Here is a 20,764-nt window from a genome sequence, read left to right on the forward strand (position 1 = left end):
GTTCTCAAAGTGGGGTCCAGGGACCTGCAGGGGTCCGGGGATCCCCAGCAAAACAAAAAAGGTTAATGTAGCATCACAATAATTGTAACCACTTTATCCATTTAAACCGCTCACAGCGTGTCACTTGTACATCTGCTACCCCCTCTGCAAAAAAAATATCCCTTCTACAAGATTACATCATGTAGCATTGCGATGGGTTGTTGTGAGCTTATAGATCTGTTATGACCTACCCAAAAGTGGATGCCATGTTGAAAGCGGTAAAACATAATTTGGATGTTAATTGACTGATTACATTCTTTAATTACATTTATTTTATTTTTTCATCATTTTTGCCACCCCCTGTGGCAGCAACCACTTTAAAGTCTGGCGCTGGGGGCGTTTTCTGTCCTCCGTCATCAGCGCCCACACCCAAGGTGGGGCTGGCAAAAGGACCTTTGCATGTTCTCCCCGTGTCTCCTAGGGTAGGTACCCTCACAAAAAACATGCAGTAATCCAGGTCTCTATACTGCCTCCCCCTGGCCAGCCGGGGTGCCTGATGGAGGGGAAAGGAACTGATTGGAATACATTCCACTCGCTACGTCCAACCTGAGAAACCCCCCTGTCAGGTGAAAAGAAGCGACTTGGACTCCTCATGCATGTAAGGAAGCATGAGGTCAGTCCGTTGCTCTCCCCACGTTGGCAGAGGGAGTGTAGCACCCAGGATGATCGACATCGGGTGAAAAAAGGTTACAAAATAGTGGGATAAACATTTATTGTTCTAATCAAAGGAATCAAATTTCATGCCGTTTTGAGAGGAACGGGAAGCAAAGTCATGACATTCAAACATTCTTCCTCCTGCACTTATTACTTATTACCGTATTTGTATTTATCTTTTGGTCATGATGCTCCCAGGCTCGAAGCCTGTCGTGTTTGCCATGATTAGGACCCCTTGTGCCCCCCCTCTGTGAAAGGTGAAAGACAGCCAGATGTGATGTGATCCTCTGTACCGTCTGTTCCCGTCACCTGTCACCCAGTGACAGGCTGTCACAGGGCAAACGTGGAGTCGGAATGTTTTAGTCTCGGGACTGACATGTTTTTAAATTGTTTTCCTTCAAAAACCTGAAGGTCTAGTATAATCATTTTCCACAACGCGTTGGTGCTGGGACACGCACACACTTGCTTACTTACTGCTTATGTTTGTCCATCGATTCCGATGATGACGTCCACTTATGTCCTCAACGGTGAGTTTTTTTGTGGCTAAAGAGTCCTATTCTGGAGCCACATGTTCTGTTGCAGGTGGGGCATGTGTAGGTTGTAGTGGTAGTAGTGGTACACACACACACACACACACACACACACACACACACACACACACACACACACACACACACACACACACACACACACACACACACACACACACACACAGACGGATAGACAGACAGATGGCCAGTGCTGACCAGACCTGGCCCCCAGCTTTATGAGATCTTCTCCCCTCCATCACTGCATCAACACCAGCCATTTGGTCCGTTTGTCTGCCCCACCACTGGCCACTGTGGCATGTAACCAACCTCATTTATTTTTATTTTTTTTGTCTAATCCAGTGTTTCTGGAAAAGGTCATTACTGACCATTACTGTAGCTGGGACCATTACATTACTGATTCAAAAGTATGCAAAAAAAACTATATAAAAACTGGTAAAACATTGGCCAAATTGTAAAATAATATAAAAAAGAGGCAAACATTTTGAAAATATCTACAGTACCGTAGGTGTGCCCTGGGATCTTTTGGCTGACAAGTTTGACCTGGCAGAAAAAAAGGTTGGGAAACACTGGTCTAATCTGATAGGATGCGTTTTAAAAGTCAGCTCTGACTGTTGATTTAGGTGACGTTTTAATCATTTAACTTTTAACACATTGGCTGCCCCTAGATGGAGCCAGAGTTATCCCCTCTGGCTGCCCAGGTCCACCACCATTCTATTGCTCACGGCCCTGCTGCGTCAGTGCATGCGTAATGACGTCACTTGGTCACATGACCGTAGTCAGGAAGTTTTGTTCTTCCACCTAGTATGGGCCAGTGTAGGAGCTATTGTCACCGCTATTGTTTGCAGATCTAATTTGGTCATGTTTCCAGCCACGCCCGGAGTTTTAGCCATAAAAACAAACATCAGAGATAAAGGGCTTTAAAGATGGGGAAATGCATTGGAGTATATAGAGAAAAACGGCCGCGCGATGCTCTCAGCGTCCAATGGAAACAACCCGTGGTGATTGGGCAACATCCAGGCGTAGCCCCGACCTTACGGTGAGATTTAATGTTGTTACTGTAAATACAGTAAACGCGGCGAACGCGCTGTGGGCCTCCAGCGACATCAAAGAGTTTGACGCTTGGGCACTCGCTGAGTTAAGGTCTTTTTTGGAGGCTTTCAATTGATAGGGACAGAAAACTTGGAGAGAGAGAGAGTAGTGGAGTGACACACGGAAAAAGTTCTAGTCATTTGAGCCCTTGTGGTACGTGCCCTAACCATGCTATCTGTTAAGGTAAAAGACAACATTTCCCCAAAATAGGGCCGCTGGGGTTAATGTGGTTTAAAAAAGCATTCAGGGATACAAATGGCCCCATCATATATAACCTTGCTCATCCACTGGGAGCTGTTGCCGTCTGAGAACTGAAAGTTATCTGCAGTTTATCATCACTGTTGGGCAGAAACCTCTCATCCCCATATTCAAACTTTTTGTGTATTTTTTTCCACCCGTAAATTCACACCCTACGTGATCATACTACAGTGTCACACAAATAAATCAAAAGAGGCAGATCTGCAAGCGGCGCATTTCGAGCTTGCAGATCTGCTACTTTCGCTGTTTAGGAATATGAATCGTGAAAAGTAACACAGGTTTGGACATACTGTATGAGGTTTCCACCCGACAGAGACGATAAACTGTTTGGAAGGGTGGAAGTATCTGTCTGTGTTGATTTCGTCTAATAAAACTATGATGGAAAATGTTTGTTGACTTTTTCACTGACTAAAACAAAATAAAAAATTAAAAACTAAGCTGTGATGACTAAAACTAAGACTAAATATATTGACAATTTCGTCAACAAAATAAAACCTAGACTAAAATGTTAGGGAGGGACTAGTGGAGAAGAGAGTCATTTTATGTTTGGTTGCTCTCAGGTTTTGCGTGCTGAAAATAGCAGATCTACAAGCTCACAACGCGTCGCGCTGCGAGTCGACGCGTTATCAGCTTGTAGATCTGCTATTTTCAGCACACAACCAAGTGTAAAATCAGTCATTACGATGCCATCAAGGCCTGCCAAAATACATGTCAGTTGACTAAATACAGTAACTGTAGATTTAGTCGCCTAAAAACTTATATTTAGTGGACTAAAATTAGACTAAAACTAAACCTTTTCAGGTGACTGAATGATGACTAAATGACATTTTATTAAAAAGGCTAAATAAAAATGTGTTGTCAAAAACAACACTGGTATCCGTCTCTCTGTGGCCTTGTGTGTCGTTCTATCCTCACACGTTTGTTCCCCCTCCCTCGTCCCTCTCTCTCTCTTTCGGCACCCCCCTCCCTTCCCTGACTCTAGCTGTCTCTCATTGATCTCTCTCTGCTTTGTCCACAGAATGCTGAGGTGTCTGTCTTCGAGGTCAACATCCGCTTCATTGGAGGACTGCTGGCTGCCTACTACCTCTCTGGACAAGAGGTACTGTCACTGCTAAAGGCCTGTGGGTGTGGGTGTGGGAGCGTGAGACAGGAGTCTTTTATGATCCTAACCACTATACACAATACACACATGCTTATTGCCTAATGCACATCACATATTGTATCACACCGTAGACAGACACACACACACACACACACACACTCACACACACTCCCTTCCTGCCATCTACCTGTCCTTCTACAAGTCTTCTCTGACAACGTTTTTAATACAAATAGTTCCAATGGTATCTAAATGTACACATGTGGTTGTAAGTATGTACTTATCGTAGTTGCGAGGATGGAAAGAATTCACCTGGGCCAAAAGAGTTTGAGAACCCTTGGATTAGACTGTTGTAAACTGTATAGGTCCCTACCATGGTGATGGACCAAATGTATATTTGCTCCAACTCTTGTTTGTTTCATGAGCAAATTCGACACAGAACACGAATATTACGCGATTACGAAGCGATAAGATTACTTTTTTTCCGTACTGTAAATAAAGTAATCAACCTGTATGGATGAGACATCACTTATCAGGTATACTGTATGTGTGGTCATGGTCCCATCAGGAACAGTATACGGTATGTGTCAGAGTATACTGTATGTGTGGTCATGGTCCCATCAGGACCAGTATACGGTATGTGTCAGAGTATACTGTATGTGTGGTCATGGTCCCATCAGGACCAGTATACGGTATGTGTCAGAGTATACTGTATGTGTCATGGTTCCATGGGTGCACAAACAACTAACTTGTTATACCACTACATGCTGAGCACATTGGGTCATCTTCACGTCTCTTTGTGTATTATTTAACATCAGCAATGTTATATCCATAAATCTGTCTGTCTCACGATTACAATCCATAGATTTGAGTCGTCCAATGACATTTATCCCTTGAAGGCTGCCACATGCACACTCTCACACACAACACACACACACACGCACACGCACACACACGCACGAGAGTTGTGAATCCTTAGAGTACTTGCTTTATATTTTTTAACAGAGCAAAGCATCATGGGATTAGGATGCGGAGAGAGGAGAGAACAAGAAGCAGAAGGTGGTGTGGAGAGCATACAGGGTGCTGTGGGCGATATGGAAAAATACAGTACCACAATATTTACCCAAGTAGTTTCACGATACACAATCTTATCATGATTATTTTTCATGTTGGTTTTTATGGTTATATATCTTTCAAGTTACAGTACTTAACAGTACAACCACCTACAGTTCAAGGTAACAAAAACTAAAAGAAGACGGAGTAACAGACCATGTAGACCAGTGGTCCTCAAAGTGGGGTCCAGGGACTCTCTGGGGTCCTTTTGACCCTTACAAGTGTGTAACTCCGACAGTATACAAATTAAACCAAATTGGTTAAGGGGAGACCTTGACAAGTTTGAGAACTACTGATGTTGACAAAAATGCAGGTTTAAATGAATTCTGCAATGCTGCAAGGCTCCCTTCATTGTATCACGATATACAGTATATGATATCTCTGAAAAGGCATATCGTGGAGACATTGTATCGCCCACCCCTAGTAGAGGGACAGAGGGCTGACGGGCATGCAGTGGAGGTCCATGCTGTCTGGAGAGACATGGTGCTGATGAGGAGGAGGATGACACACTGTCCCAGATAAGAGGGGGAGACGCCAGAAGGAAAAAGGGTGTTATGTGAGACTGACACACACACACACACACACACACACACACACACACACACACACACACACACACACACACACACACACACACACACACACACACACACACACACACACACAGAAGGAGATGGACAGACAGACAGAAGGAGGAGGTGGAGGATGTGTAGAAATGATGTCCTCGGGGTAGGAGGTGTCAGGCTGGAGATGGACAGAGGGAGGAGGAGGAGGAGGAGGAGGATGTGTAGAATGATGTCCTCCGGGTAGGAGGTGTCAGACTGGCTCATGATGGATTGTGTGTTTACTGCACTATTTGTCCCTGACTGCCTCTGTTCATTATTTTCCGTTGCCTCTCCTCTCCTCTCCTCTCCTCTCCTCTCCTCTCCTCTCCTCTCCTCTCCTCTTTACAATTTACAATTTAGGCATTTAGCAGACTTAAAATAAGCAAGGTAATACATCAATACAATACGCAATACATCAACGTCAATACATCAGTTGCATAGAAATATCAATCTAGATTCTAGAAATAATTACGTAGGTAGACCAAGCACCTAACCAGTAAAAAACGTTATATAAAACCTAAGAATGCTATCTAGTGTTCATGTATGGTCATTAAGGGTAGGCGAGTGCTACGGTAAGTGCTATGGGCTTACATTCTCCTCTTTACATTCTCCTCCTCTCCTCCAGTGGTGGAAAACGTACTTAAATGTTTTACTTAAGTAAAAGTATCAATACTGCAATATAGAAATACTCTGTTACAAGTAGAAGTACAGAATAAAAAATGTACTTGAGTAAAAGTATAAAAGTATTGGCATCAATAAGTACTTAAAGTAGCAAAAGTAAAAGTACACAAGGTTTGAAAATAGCAGATCTACAAGCTCACAACGCATCGCATCGCGACGCGTTGTGAGCTTGTAGATCGGCTATTTTCAAACAGCCAAGGTATGAAACATACATAAAAGTGGTTTATGTATGTTTTATAATATTATAATGTATAACTGCAAAATAACTTGTAACTAAAGTTTTCAAATAAATGTAGTGGAGTAAAAATACAATATTTGGATCCGAGATGTAGTGGAGTAGAAGTAAAAGTACAGATACCTAATTAAATGTACTTAGTTACTTTACACCACTGCTCTCCTCTCATGGCGTCCTCTCCTCTCCTTTGTTCTGTATGCACCATGGTGTCACAGCTGTCCCCCTGGTCACTGCTCTTCCTCCTCTTTAATCTCTCCTCCTCTGTTCCCTCCATCTATCCGGTGCAGCCAGCGTGCTGCCCTGCGCTTTTTTGTCTTTCACCTGAACTTTATCACAGCCCCCTCCCCCTCCTCCCTCTCTCTCTCTCTCTCTCTCTCTCTCTCTCTCTCTCTCTCTCTCTCTCTCTCTCTCTCTCTCTCTCTCTCTCTCTCTCTCCTGCCTCTACTCTCATGTCTCATATCCGACATAAGGTATGGGAGTGATTTTTCATCCCCTCCCCTCCGATATCAGGGGGATTTTGGGGGGTGGGTGTGTTTCAAGGGACGCGGTACATCAGTATATCGTTGCATATTTTAACTTTTGTCTTCTTTTTCGTAAATGAACATCCTACTTCATCTTACTACTGCATCACATGGAAGCATCAAAAGATCCACAAGCTCGAAACGCGTTTCTACTGCTATTTGTGGATCTCGAGCTTGCAAGTCTGCTACTTGTCTTCCACTAAGTACGTTGCACACACGGCTCCGTGTTGGGCTGTCAAGACTCTAGTGGGGCGTTGACAACATGCAGACACCCGGCACACATACAGTACATATGTAGATGTGTCACGTTGGAAGTGGGAGAGGGCACGCCACGGGGAGTTGGCGTCGAATGCACTCCCCATCATACCATTCATCACCTGTGCATGCAGGCGTGCTACAGTAGCTGGCCTATATAGCAGGACATGATGACTGTCACCTCCAGGGTCAGGAGAGAGGAGCTCGGCTTGTGTGTCTGTCACAGTGAGGGCCAGGGGACACTGTGGGGTGTGTGCGCAGGCAGTGTTGCCCTGTCTGCTTAATAGGGACTTTAAGCGGTTTTCAGGACGGCTCCGTCAGGTGCTATGACGCGATCGCCGTAGCAGTCAAAATCGTTAAGCAAACAGTCGTCGTCGACAGGTTCATACCCCTTTTACTGAACTCTTTGGTTCCCATGGTGATGCGTCTATGCAGCAGACGTTGTAGACACTACGTGGAAAGGTAGCTTCTGCCGTAGTAGGAAGGGCTGCGACGGCAGGCAGGTTTATCTATCGAGCACTGATCCATTTCCGGTTACCGTTGCGGACTGCCGTAGCCGTCGTAGCTTAAAGTCCCTATTATAAGCCACTTTTGGCTTGTTTTTCTCCAAAGTCTCTTGTAAATAGTGGTAGTTGCGGGTTGAGTTTTTGGGGGGGCTTGTAAGAGTTAGTGTAGTTGCGGTTATTTGGGCTACTGGATGGATGGATGGATGGTTAGGCAGGTAGGTAGATCTAGAGACATAGATAGGATGGAAATTACAGTGGACATAACTAGGGGACAGACAACAACACAGCCTGGTCTTGATCTGAGTAATAATGCGTCCTGTTTGGGTAGTCTCGTGTGGCCAGACTGTTGACTCCCGCGATTTGCAAATGCTCCCGTCATACAGTCTGGGGTAACGGAGGTCTTATGATGAGCATCCGGATAAAGCGGAAATGAAGCCTCCTCCCCGCTTCCGTTTTTAACATTGTGCACATTTATCCTAATATAAATAAAAATTGTCTAAGCATATTTAGCTTGCTGCTTAGCAGAAATGACATTTTAAAATCAATTTTCATGAACGGAAATGCCAGCTTCCATTACTCGCCGTTCAGGAGCTGTAGTTCCAGACTCTATATAGCATTCGGAGATTGTGGAATATGTCTGGCTACGCAAGACTATGTTGGGGGGGACGTGTGGACAGACAGACAGACACACACAGGGATGCTCAACATCAAAGCTACCAGACAGGACGTCCATCTGGTCCAAGTGATGGCCTGTCCTCTGTAGAGCGATGGAGGGAGAGAGAGATGAATAATAATGGAAGGAAGGAAAGAGGGGGTGAGAGATCTGAGTTAATAACACGTCGCCTACTTTACTGCAGGTGTCATGGGGAGAGGGGGGGAGAGAGAGAATTTTTCATTTTGCTGTCAGGCAGCAAACCTCTTATCTCCAGATTTGAACTTTTTACGTCTTTTTCATAAATTAATACTTGATCATACTACAGCGTCACACAAAAGCATCAAAAGTACAGTAGCAGATCCACAAGCTCCACGACCGGGTTTAGAGCTTGTAGATCTGCTACCTTTGACATTTTTTTATTTCAATCCTGAAAAGTAACAGTTTTGGACATAATGAGGTTTACACCCGACCCGACAGAGACGATAATGTACTGAGGCAGTTAAGTTGCATTATGCGTTATGTAAAGATCAGCAATAATGACCATGTCCATCCTCAGCGTTGTTTGTCTTCATGTAATAAGCATAAAACACCACAATGACATTCTTTTCTAACCTCATTAAAAGTGTGTTCAATTTCGACCGTTGAATGTTTGCATGGCTGCAATGTTTACACCATGGATTTCAGCTTGATTGACAGCAGTGTTTGGGCTCTGGGTTCACCATGTTTGTGTCCTGCTACGCTCTCTCATTACAGCCACAGTGTTTTATTTATTAGTTCTGTTGTTGTTTTTATTTTAATGATCATTCCGGTGTGTATCCTGTTGGAAGGTTAGGAGATGCACCAGAAACTCCAGCGTGTTCATTCATTCTGACAGCATAAAGATGGATGTGATCGAGGCAAGACAGAACCAACAGTAGAAACAACAGGACAGAAATGGGAAAGAAAATAGGAAGAAATGGCCATTCTATAATAAGCTCACAACGTGAAGGAAGGAGATTGATATTTGTCTGCCAGGCAGAAGGAAGTGTCGGGCAGGAGGAGTAGGGCGAAGGCTTTTTACGTCCTCCCGGTGGGGTCTCCTCACTGGCAGCTGAGTCAATAGGATACAAACAGCAGTGACAACACACACATTACTTGGCGAGGAATCAGTTGGAAAACTGATCAAGTTTAAAGCTTCAGATTAGACAAGATATCATTTGTTCAAAACTGTTACTTTTCAGGATTCAAATTCAAAGGTAGCAGATTTACAAGCTCAAAACGCGTCGCTTCGGACTTGGCAGATCTGCTACTTTTCATGCTTTTGTGACACCCTGTAGTATGATCAAGTTCACAAAAAAACTAAAAACTAAAACAAGTTAAAATATGGAGATAAGAGGTTTCTGCACCCGACAGCAACGATAAGCTACATTACATGACAGAAGAAAGAGGAGCAGAGAAATGCAGCTGTACAGACGGATAGAGGGATGTGGTGACGGATGACAGGAGAACAGAAAAACATCTTCACCCTACATACATCTTGTTCTTCCCTGCCGTCAACAACACCACACCAAGGTGTGATCTCATCTCACACACCGCTTCATCTCTCTGTCACTGCCAGCCCTGCAGACAAGAGAGACGAGCTAAATGAGAAGGGAGGAGGATGTCCCAAATTTATGTGACCCAAATTCCAGAAGCTGCTGGGGTCATTAAATTCATTCTGTGTTTTAATGTTTTCATCTCGTATGGAAGGAGAGAATCATTGCTAGCAAATGGGGCGTCGCTTGGTCTTTGATCGGCCCAGCAGTTTGAGTGAACCGAACTGCAGCTTATTGTGTTTGTTGAAAAGTTCTGGGAAATAAGGCGATGAAAGTGTCACGCTTTCTCAGCTCAAAATATTATGTTTGTAAAAGGAAATTATGCTTTGAGTTGATCTATTTGGTTTTCATACTTTCGTTACCATACAAATGAATGGTGAATGTGCTGCTGAAACATTTTATGTGAATCATATTGTGATGTCCCTTATCAGTTCAATAAGGCAGTGACTCTCAAAGTGGGTCCGGGGACCCCCACGAGTCCTTGGGGGGGGGGGGGGGGGGGGGGGTTCCAGGGGGTCCCCAGCAAGAGTAGTTAATTCATCACTATCATTTTAACCTCTTTATCCATTTCTATGTTGGCTATTCAAAAACAACCAACCGTATGTGCAGTTGGGGTGACGAGCGGCGTGACCAAGTGGGTAAAACAGACGTAGGCGTCCGTAGACAGACACACAGCGGCTGACTTTAATCCTGTCTTTTCTGTCTCTCTCCCTTGGCCCCCCAGCGGTGTCATTCAACACACTGCATGGCTTACAGTACCTTCTAATCCTGTTAGGGAGCTCCATTACATGTCAACACAGTGATAGGACGTGTGTGTGTGTGTGTGTGTGTGTGTGTGTGTGTGTGTGTGTGTGTGTGTGTGTGTGTGTGTGTGTGTGTGTGTGTGTGTGTGTGTGTGTGTGTGTGTGTGTGTGTGTGTGTGTGTGTGTGTGTGTACTTACTACTCGCTGCTTATACACAAGCTTGCGAGTTCACCATTGCGTTCATGTTTGTTTTATATTTTTACAGTTTATTTACTTTGTATCTGAGTTTTATGTTGTTGCTATCGGACAGAAACCTCTTATCTCCATAATGCCCTACTTGATCATTCTACAGTGTCACACAAAATCATCCTACTAATCTGTCTGATATAACTGACATCACTGATACTAAACAGTGCCCAAATTTGGAGATGGCTGACATCACTAATATACGTCTGGGTTCTCCAACATTTCTTCTGAGACGCCTACATTCAATCCCTCTTATAATGTGCACACCACACAACCCAAACTCTGCACATAATTCAGAGCACTTACTGTATGTTCAAACAGGCAAGGGCTAGTCAATCAAAAGTAGCGGATCATGTGATACTGTTGCATGAACAAGGGCGTTAATTTTATGAAAATAAAATGTTTAAAAATGTTTTGAATATGGTGATAAGCGGTTTCTGCTCCCAGTGTGTAAGGAGTAAGGACCTTTAGTCATAGTATAAAATTAGGCCTTATCAAGCCGGCGAAGTTTATACAGTATGAGATTAGAAGGAGAAGTCTAGTGGCACCCTAGGGTGCCGAGATGCCAGTCCAGGGGTGCTGCAGAATAATCTGATACTTGGAATTCATCAATATCACTACATCAATATCACTTCACTATGCTTAGTAAAACAGACCTGATTTGCACTGTACTTGATGAGTTCTTCCATCTACGGCCAACTCTCTCCACCAGAAACAGCAGATCTACAAGCTCACAACGCGTCACGTTGTGAAGCGTTGTGAGCTTGTAGATCGGCTATTTTTGGTGAACCTTCTTCCCCCCAGAATAGCGATGAAGTTATTTTTGGATATTTCTTTGTGACATAGCCTACTGTATTGCGGGTGGAAAGATGTGCATATTTACGTTGCATAATATTATGTAAGATTCAAAATATTAATAGTATAATTCAGGGGTGCCGTGGAGGAAAAGGTTATTTACAGGGAATGGATGTGCCCTGAGTCACAAAAGTTTGAAAACCCCTGGTCTAGGGTGACAGCTGGTAGAGCACAAAACAAAAACGTAGCGCGGTCTCCGTAGTGGCACCGCAGTGGGGACTGCCCATAAGTCCGAAGGTTCATTAGTCCTCCACTGCAGTCGCACAGAACGGCATGGAAACGCTGTCTTTTTAACCAGGACCTGTCCTGTCCCTTCACAGCAACACACTGTATGAAGAGTGTTTTACTCCACGGTCAGCGAAAACCACACTGTTCATTCAAAATGGAGCCAGACTCTGGACAGAAAGGGGATTCATGGAGGCATTCTCGACCACCACACACACACACATTCATTCATAAAGTGTGTGTGCGCGTGTACGTGCGTGCGTGGTCAACAGTGTAGGAATATGGGCAAGAATTTTCCTCACTGTGTGTGGTCTCACTCTCACACTTAGGGATGGGACAATAAGCGATATTATCGGCTATCATGAAAAAATACACTCACGATAATCGTATTGCGGAGATTTAAGTCGTGAAATCGTCCTGTGTCATGGACTGGGACCTTTTATTTGCCGAGCTGCATATCCAGTACCATTTTAAGCCCTCTGTTGGTAAAACGTACTTATAATATACGGTACGACTTGATGCAGTCTTTTTTCACTCTCTACCAAAAAATAGCCGATCTACAAGTTCACAATGCAAACGCAACGCGCTGTAGATCTGCTATTCTTTTTGGCAAATGTTCCGCCCCAGGATAATGGATGTTGGGGATATTTCAATTATCGCGATAATATCGTAAATCGCGATTTCATATCGTCCCATCCCTACTCACACCCCTTCACTCCTCTCTTTCCTCCTGTCTGTTTCTCCTCTTTCACGTTCTCTCTTTTACATGTCACTTTCCTCCTCTCTCTGTCTCTCGTTTCACACATTCTCTCCCTTTAACTCTCTCTCTCTCTCCCCTTCCTCTCTCTCCCTCTCTACTTTCTTCACCCTGTCTGTCTGCCTTCACTGCCAACTTTCCCTTCTACTTTCACGCCTGTTTCTCACCCCCCCCCCCCCCCCCCCATGTGTGTGTGTGTGTGTCACACTCGTCCACTTTCTCCTAGTCCTCCTCTTTACTTTCTTTCTCACCTCTATCTCTCTCTCTCTCTCTCTCTCTTTTTAACATTTTAGTCTGTACGTGTCTCATCCGTAGAACGCCGTGCAAGAACTGCTTTGGTTTACAGCAAGGGTTGATATTTTAGATAGTCATTAGAGAAAAGAAAAAATGAGTGTTAAAACATTTTCATTTACTTATTTCTATAGTTTTAGCTATTTATGTATTTTTAGACACAATAAGCCCATTCCATGCACCGCAATCTTTCATGGGCAGATGTGACTTATAGGGCTGGTGTGAATAGTAACAAAGAAATTACCGGCTTTTCGTGTCTAAAAATACATATTTAGCCACCTGTACGCATGCCCCCACCCACTGAAATCAAAATACTAAAATCGCTAAAACAATAGAAAGCAGTAAATGAAAACATTTTAGCACTCTTCTTTTCTCTCTCTCTCTCTCTCTGCTTTGACCTCCATGGCTGCCTCAGATGTAGCAGAGAGGGGGCTGCTTATGTATTCACCGGCTGCACTCGTCTTGTTATCGCGCTCTCTCCGTCACTCCTTCAAGAGAGAGGGAGGCGGAACGTTTTCCATACATCTTCCCCTCCCTCCCTCCATCTCTCTTTCTCTCTCTTTCTTTCTTTCTCTGTGTGTTAAAGGACTCATCCCTTATATGCTGTGTTGAGGAATGGTCCCTCCTCCGTATGCTTTGTGTTAATGTGTCCTGGGTGCTTTCTGCTCCAAGCCCCTGCAGGCTACAGCAGATAAATGACCCCACTTAATGGGTGGATGACCTTAATAGTGGATCTGCTGGTGTGTGTGTGAGTGAGATGAGGAGGGTGCTGTGTTAGTGCATGTTACAGTATATATGGCTGACCTTCAACTGTTTTCATTCTTTCTTTTTTTTTTCTTTAAGGATAGCTGTGTCCGTCAGTCCTTCTGTCCGACCGTTTGCCTCTTAACCACTTGAACCCCAGCGTGTGTCCACGTTCCGATATTCCGGGAACGATAAGCTAAAGAAAATAGAAAATCTACAAGCTCACGATGCGCGGCGTTCGCAACGCATTGTGAGCTTGTAGATTGACTATTTTTTGGTGAAGAGCTTTCGTGTAAGATGGGGGAAAAAGTGCAAAGTACAATTGTAACTCGTCCAAGTCCAGTTCTCTTATAAAACTACAGGGGTTTAAGTGGTCATAAGTAGAGTGTTTATTTTGTGCAATTAATTCACATGAATTCAAGCTGTTGTAGTTTGTGTCCACGAGTACATAGATAAAAGCGACGTGATTTTCTTTCCGAAAACAAGGTTGATTTTTTTTCACCCACGCATCATCAACCTGTATGATTGATGCATCGCCGGAACAGGAGTTTGATGTGAATATATTTGCAGATGCATTTTCGTTACGTTCCCCTGTGTGTTAAGGACCTGGTTGTTCGTTCCTTTTCCACTTTAATTCGTATAACTTTGAAGTCCGTGGACGAGGAGCAAAGGGAAATCAATTTGACGTTAAAGATGTCAAACACAGTTTGCCCTCCTGCACTCCTTCTCCTTCTAAGTGTTTGTGTGTCTCAGCAGTACTCTGCAAGGCCTGGCATCTCCGGCTGAGAGAGAGAGAGTGATTGCCTACCGAATAATTGCGTTCAATTTCCCTCTGTAAACCTCCTCAGCCCCTGGAGCACCATTTAGTCTGTCTTTCTGTCTGCCGTAGTCTCATGGATTAAAGTTTTCACTTCTATGGATTCCAGCATGTCTTCCATGTTGTGCGTAGAAAATGGCCGATCTACAAGCTTGTAGATAGGCTATTTTCAGTTTTTTAAGGTTAGAGCATTTGAAGTGGTCAAACTGGCAATTATGTTTAGAAGCAATTATAGAAGCTTCATAGATACTTAAAGATCTGCTATTTTTTGGAAACATGATGATCAAACATCACATATTGTTTAAAGTAAACAATTTAACTCAAATCTTTGCTTCTTGTGGTCCATGGAAAAAATATTTTGAGATGGGGGTCCAAATACTTTTTGGGGGTCCTTGACACGAAAAGGTTTGAGCACCACTGCACTTATATACAGCAGCAACATTAACATTAATTTAATTCACCCCAGAAAACTGTTAGGATTTAGAAGACATTTGTAGTCTTCATGGTATAATCCATGCAGTCGCTCTCCTTCCAACCCTGGCCTTTGTCTCTCTACTTGTTTACCATTGTTTTCTACATGAACGTGAGCCTGTCTCTGGATGCCCATCACGAGCCTGTGTCTGGATGTCCATCATGCACAACACCTTTTCACCGGATTAGACCAAGGATTTAGTTTTGATGTGTGCCGAGTTTGCTAACATTGTTGTTCTCTGTTCTTCTTCCCCCCCCGCTCTCACATTCTGTCCTCTGTTCTTTCTTTCACCTACATTCTCTCCCTCCACGTTCTCATCCTCCTCTCCTTTACTTTTCATTTCTCCAACCTGTCTCTCTCTCTCTCTCTCTCTCTCTCTCTCTCTCTCTCTCTCTCTCTCTCTCTCTCTCTCTCAGATGTTCAAGCTAAAGGCGGTGCAGCTGGCTGAGAAGCTGCTTCCTGCATTCAACACCCCTACAGGCATCCCCTGGGCCATGGTCAACCTCAAAAGGTGAGACAAAGAGTGACCAAAACAGGCTGGAGGGCACACATGTACGGCTTAAAACCTATTTAGGCCTAGAATTATTGAATGCTTTAACCAGTGAAAAATAGCAGATATACAAGCTCGAGTGCCGCGCTGCGTGCTTGTAGATCTGCTATTTTTGAAAAAGTTGTGAAAATGTGTGCAAATCTTTGACTATATGTATTTTCAAAGCGAACGTTTGTAACTCAAATTTTGCTTCTGGGGGGGGTCCCTGGAACTAAATGTTTTGAGATGGTGGTCCGTGTCCAAATACATATCATTTTGGATTTCCTTCACGTGAAAAGGTTAGAGAACCACTGACATAGTAGTCTCTCAAGAACAGACTAACTGAGCTCCAGTTGAAGTGAAAAGGACCTTTTCTTTGATGATGGCTGGCCAGATTACTGACATAGAAACATAGGTTTTTCAAAAAACCTTAGAAGGATTCAAAAGACACTTATAGAATCGGGTCAAAATTCAAATTTTAAAGATTTTTTAAAAATAGCAGATCTACAAGCTTGCAGCCGCGCTGTGAGATTGTATATCTGCTATTTTTCAATAGTTAAAGCATAAAATAATGATAAACAATAATGTGTACCCGTTCTAAATGGGTTAAATTATATATATTTTGCCGCAAAAAGAACTCTAAAGGCCGATGCACAGATGCACACACCTTAACTCATTCAGAGCCCCAGACATTAACGGATTATAATGTCCAAAGTGCCTCCTTCAGGTCCCATTCACTTGCGTTGTCTTATTTTGAAGGCCAGAAGTCCACCGCGCAGTCACTTCCGTTCTGACGTCATCGGATCGTGCGCCGGAACCGATCGTTCTCCACGTGGAGTTGTGTAATGGCCGACCGGAGCTTTTATCATTGTGTAACATAAGCGAGCATCTGCCTCCATCCTAGCTTCTAAAGTGTAGTTTTGAGATAATGGACATTAAAGATGAGATCCCCCGTCCACCTCAATGTTATGGATGGGACTATTTTGTGCTCGTGGAGCCGTGATGATGCAAAATCAGCGACGGATTTCGTCTCCGGACCCGCGGCCATTCTTCTCGGTAATGTAATCTATTACTTTTCCCGAGATATCTCGTGAATGGCACTACAGTAATCTATTACTTTTCCCGAGACATCTCGTGAATGGCACTAGATGAGTTAACAGGTGCGTTGGATAATAAATTAAAAAAAATACACACCACTTTCAAGGTTTCAATGCATCACAACATGATTAATCGATAGAATAATAGCTGAGAAGATCATTGCTAGTTGCACCCTTAGAACAGGGAAATCACCTACGTAAACTAAATCGTCACTGTCGGGCAGAAACCTCTTATCTCTGTATTATAACTTTTTTCTTTGATCATACTACAGTGTCACACAAAAGCATCAAATGTAGCAGAATTTGCGCAGCGCCTCGAGCGAATAGATCTGCTACCTTTGAATTCGATTTCGAAGTAGCCATTTTGGACATGAGGCTTCCAGCCTACAGAGACAAAAGAATGCGTTATCCTCTGTTGTTTTTATCATTCTTTTATTGAGACTCTTCAGAGCTTTTCTTTCATCCATTGGTTTCACAGCCTCACATTAAAATAGCAAAACAGCCTTGAAGCATCATGATGGCTTCTAAGATTATCATAGTGAAACAAAGAGTCCTGCATTCTTTTGTATAACCAACAGATCCTCTGTAGAGCTTCAAGCGTTTTGTCCCGGTCCTGTTTTAACAAGTGAATTCTCTTCCATCAGGGTGTCACTGCTTGTTTAACTGCTTGTTAAAACTAACCACCATTCGAAATCCTTGATCCCTTTGGCGATACGACTTAACTTTGAAATGTTCCATTGGTTTTTATTTCTTCTTTATCTTACTGTGTAACTTTTTCAATTAAACACGTTGTTTTTGATAGAATCTTTTTAGAGCCTTTTTCCCACACTATCCATCACACATTGTGTTATTGGACAACTTCTCAAAACACTAGTTTTAGTTGTGAGTGTCTGTCTCCGATACTTGTGACTACGGTTGGGATCCAAGTTTAGAACGATTCCTTAACAATTACCGATTAACAGTAATTCCTTTATGGTTCCCTTTAACGATTGCTACATTTAAATGTGTTAATATAATTTTGGTGTTAATTAAACTTATTGTAATAATCTATTTCTGTTATGTGTCCAGTTGTCCTCTCCGTCTCTTCCATCTTCAATTTCAATGAAATTCTTCCTCTCTGTCTGTCTGTCTCCAGTGGGGTAGGTCGTAACTGGGGCTGGGCGTCGGCTGGAAGCAGCATTCTGGCTGAGTTCGGGACGCTGCACATGGAGTTTGTTCACCTCACATACCTGACTGGGAACCCTGCCTACTACCAGAAGGTAGACACATACGTGTGTGTGTGTGTGTGTGTGTGTGTGTGTGTGTGTGTGTGTGTGTGTGTGTGTGTGTGTGTGTGTGTGTGTGTGTGTGTGTGTGTGTGTGTGTGTGTGTGTGTGTGTGTGTGTGTGTGTGTGTGTGTGTGTGTGTGTAATCTGAAGACTCACCTCACTTATCCTGTCACTAGCCCTTGTCCTACAATGACCTTGCAGGTTTATGCAAAGGCTAAAATGTTATTTAAATAGCATATTATTTGGGCAAATGTCAGGTCATTGTTGACCTGGCATCCTATCCACAAGTTTCCAGCGTTCCATCGTTGCATTGCGCAGAAGGTGGGCGGCAGTTCCGTCTCGCAGCTGCGTCGCAGTCGAGCCGAGTGTGACGTAATCGTATTCCTGACCGTCATTGACGGTCCCAGAATAGCTGGATGTGTCTCACACATATAATTCTGCTGTAAATTCCTGCAGAAACAGGTGGATGGGAGGAATAGCACCTGGTTTGTCCAAGGTTTCACCTTGGATTTTCATTCATGCTTATCTTGGTATTGGCTCATGTTCAGGAAATATTGCAAAGTTTTATATTATATGTTTGGTATTATTTTTAAGGGGATACTTTGAGCTTTAATTCAAGTCCTTTTGTGACTATGTATGTTAAGTACAGTGGTCACTGGAGCTCTTCAAAACTTTAATAACTCAAATTTTCCCACAATTTCCGCCTAAACCATATATTTTATTTTAGTTCTGTGGCATCAAGAAACATCAGAGACACAAAACACAACAACTAGAATACAGACATGACCCTAAGGATTTAGGAAATGTATAATTTACCCACAGTATTTCATTCTGAGGTGGTCATTTTCAGCCTTAACTTAAACAAGCACTTTTTATTAGAAAAAGACAGGTCAATATGCCTATATGAAAGAATACCACTAAACCTCCCTAAACATTGATACAAAAGGTTTTACAATTGATTCTGGTACCTTTAGGCATGCTTGAGAACATTACAAAAATCCAGGAAAATATATTTACCATAAAAGCATCATTTTCAAGATGGCACCCAGGATGGCTGCCAGGAGCTTAAAATGGCTACATCTCAATTATTCTATTTATAGAATAAAAAAATAGGATGATATATATCTTATATATCTCAAGGACACTTCAACACCAACTCTGGGGGAGCCCTGGTTTGAACTAGGAGCCTTCCATTTCCCAAGCTACCGCTTTATCTCCTGAGCCTGCCGCCCCATGATTAGATAGAAGGCCTGGAATTTCGTCATTTTAGGGCAAGACCACTTGGCCTTTGGTGTTGTCCATTTGTTGAGGGCACAAAGGCCAAATTTCAGGGCAGGAAGGCCAACAAATAAAACAAGATTTTCTTCCATTGAAAGAAGTAATTGAATAAGGATGATTTTACATTTTACATTACATTTGATAAAACACGTCCGTTTTGAGCCTGTTGTGAGGTAAATAAAACATTTTATATGTAGACTATCTGCTATGAAAGAAAGAAATTATGCTATTTACAATTTGATCCATGCTCAGCCCTGCACCAAGCAAAGAAACTGGATTGGTTTTAAACATGTAGACAAAAGATACTGGTGTCTACATGACAAGAAAGAGACTGAGGAGAAAGTGGTACAGTCAGCTGGGGCATCAGGGAATGCCAGTTTTTGGAGGGGCACAAGGCCAAACCGAGGTGCAACGAAAGCCATGGCCTTCTTGGCCTCCCCTGAAATTCCTTCCCTGATGGTATGCTCTAAACTAGTGGTTCTCAAAATGTGTAGTTTCAAGAACCAACTCTGAGAGGGTACAAATGTAACCACATTATGTGTCCATTAGGTTCCATTTTCACACTCCCAGAGTTACAGAAACAGTTATATTGCATGGTTGTTTGAATATATGAGCCATTACTTTGGCACCCAAGGTGATCAATCACCAGTCTGGTTTGGGACAGTGAATGTGTTCGCACAAAGAGGAGACCTGGTTAACTCCACAGGGAAAATCTGTTTCCAGCTACACCCTTGCTCATTCACACCACATAGCTGGGGCCAGTAATCGGACGTGGGACCTTCAGTGTCCCAGGTGGTCTCTCAGCTACGGCCATCCATTGCCTTATGGATGGAGAACAGGGTCTCCGTTTACAAGCTTATAGAAAGTAGTCTTTTTGTCAACACCAAAATCTGAGAAGTCTTGTCCAAACTAAATGGCAGTTTTAAAGTGTACTGTATGACAGCAACCATTTAAAAGAACATCAGCCCCAAATGACCAACTTTCTTAGAGCACTGGTTCTCAAAATTGGGGTCCACAGAGGGAGTCTAAATGGACCCTTCTATGTCTGTAACTCTGGAAGTGTGCACATAGAACCTAATGGAAACATAATGTGGTTGTACCCTCTCAGAGTTATGGAGGTTATTGAAATTAAAATGTTTGACAACCACTGTCTTAGAGCATACTAACACATCATTGGGCAGCAGAGGCTCAGGAGGTAGAGTGGCAGCTTGGGAAATGGAATGTTCCTAGTTCGAAGCCGGGTTCCCCCGGAGTTGGTATCGAAGTGTCCTTGAGCAAGACACTGAACCCCTAATTGTACCTGATGAGCAGGTTCGTGCCTTGCATGGTTTCCTCCTCCATCAGTGTGTGAGTAAATGTTTGAATGTTAAGTACATTGTAAAGCGCTATATACATGCAGTCTATTTACCATTATGGTCTGGATGGGAAAAGTAGAGGGAAATGGTAGCCATGAGCTGGGGCTGAAACCTCAATGAATGTTTCTCTAGCCTAGACGGTCTCATGAAGGTCATTCATATCTGCTGCTCTCTGTATGTAAATGTATTACTGTCTGTGGACCATGTCAACTTCTTAAGGAATGTGACAATCCGTATAAGTTTCTTCCAGAG

The 20,764-nt window shown here is 43.2% G+C and overlaps 1 protein-coding gene across 3 annotated transcripts in view; it reads left to right on the forward strand.

Moving 5' to 3' along the window:
* Positions 1–20,764, forward strand: part of man1a2 (mannosidase, alpha, class 1A, member 2) — a 182,507-nt gene that overhangs the window by 128,856 nt on the left and 32,887 nt on the right. For all 3 annotated transcript variants that reach the window (XM_080753189.1, XM_080753188.1, XM_080753190.1), the window contains exons 7-9: positions 3,610–3,690; positions 15,402–15,496; positions 17,747–17,870. In XM_080753189.1, coding sequence (XP_080609315.1) covers positions 3,610–3,690; positions 15,402–15,496; positions 17,747–17,870 — 300 coding nt within the window. The remainder of the gene's footprint in view (positions 1–3,609; positions 3,691–15,401; positions 15,497–17,746; positions 17,871–20,764) is intronic.

Source organism: Nannobrachium achirus, assembly GCF_963921795.1.
Source record: "Nannobrachium achirus genome assembly, chromosome: 22".
In the NCBI taxonomy this organism is placed as follows: domain Eukaryota; kingdom Metazoa; phylum Chordata; class Actinopteri; order Myctophiformes; family Myctophidae; genus Nannobrachium; species Nannobrachium achirus.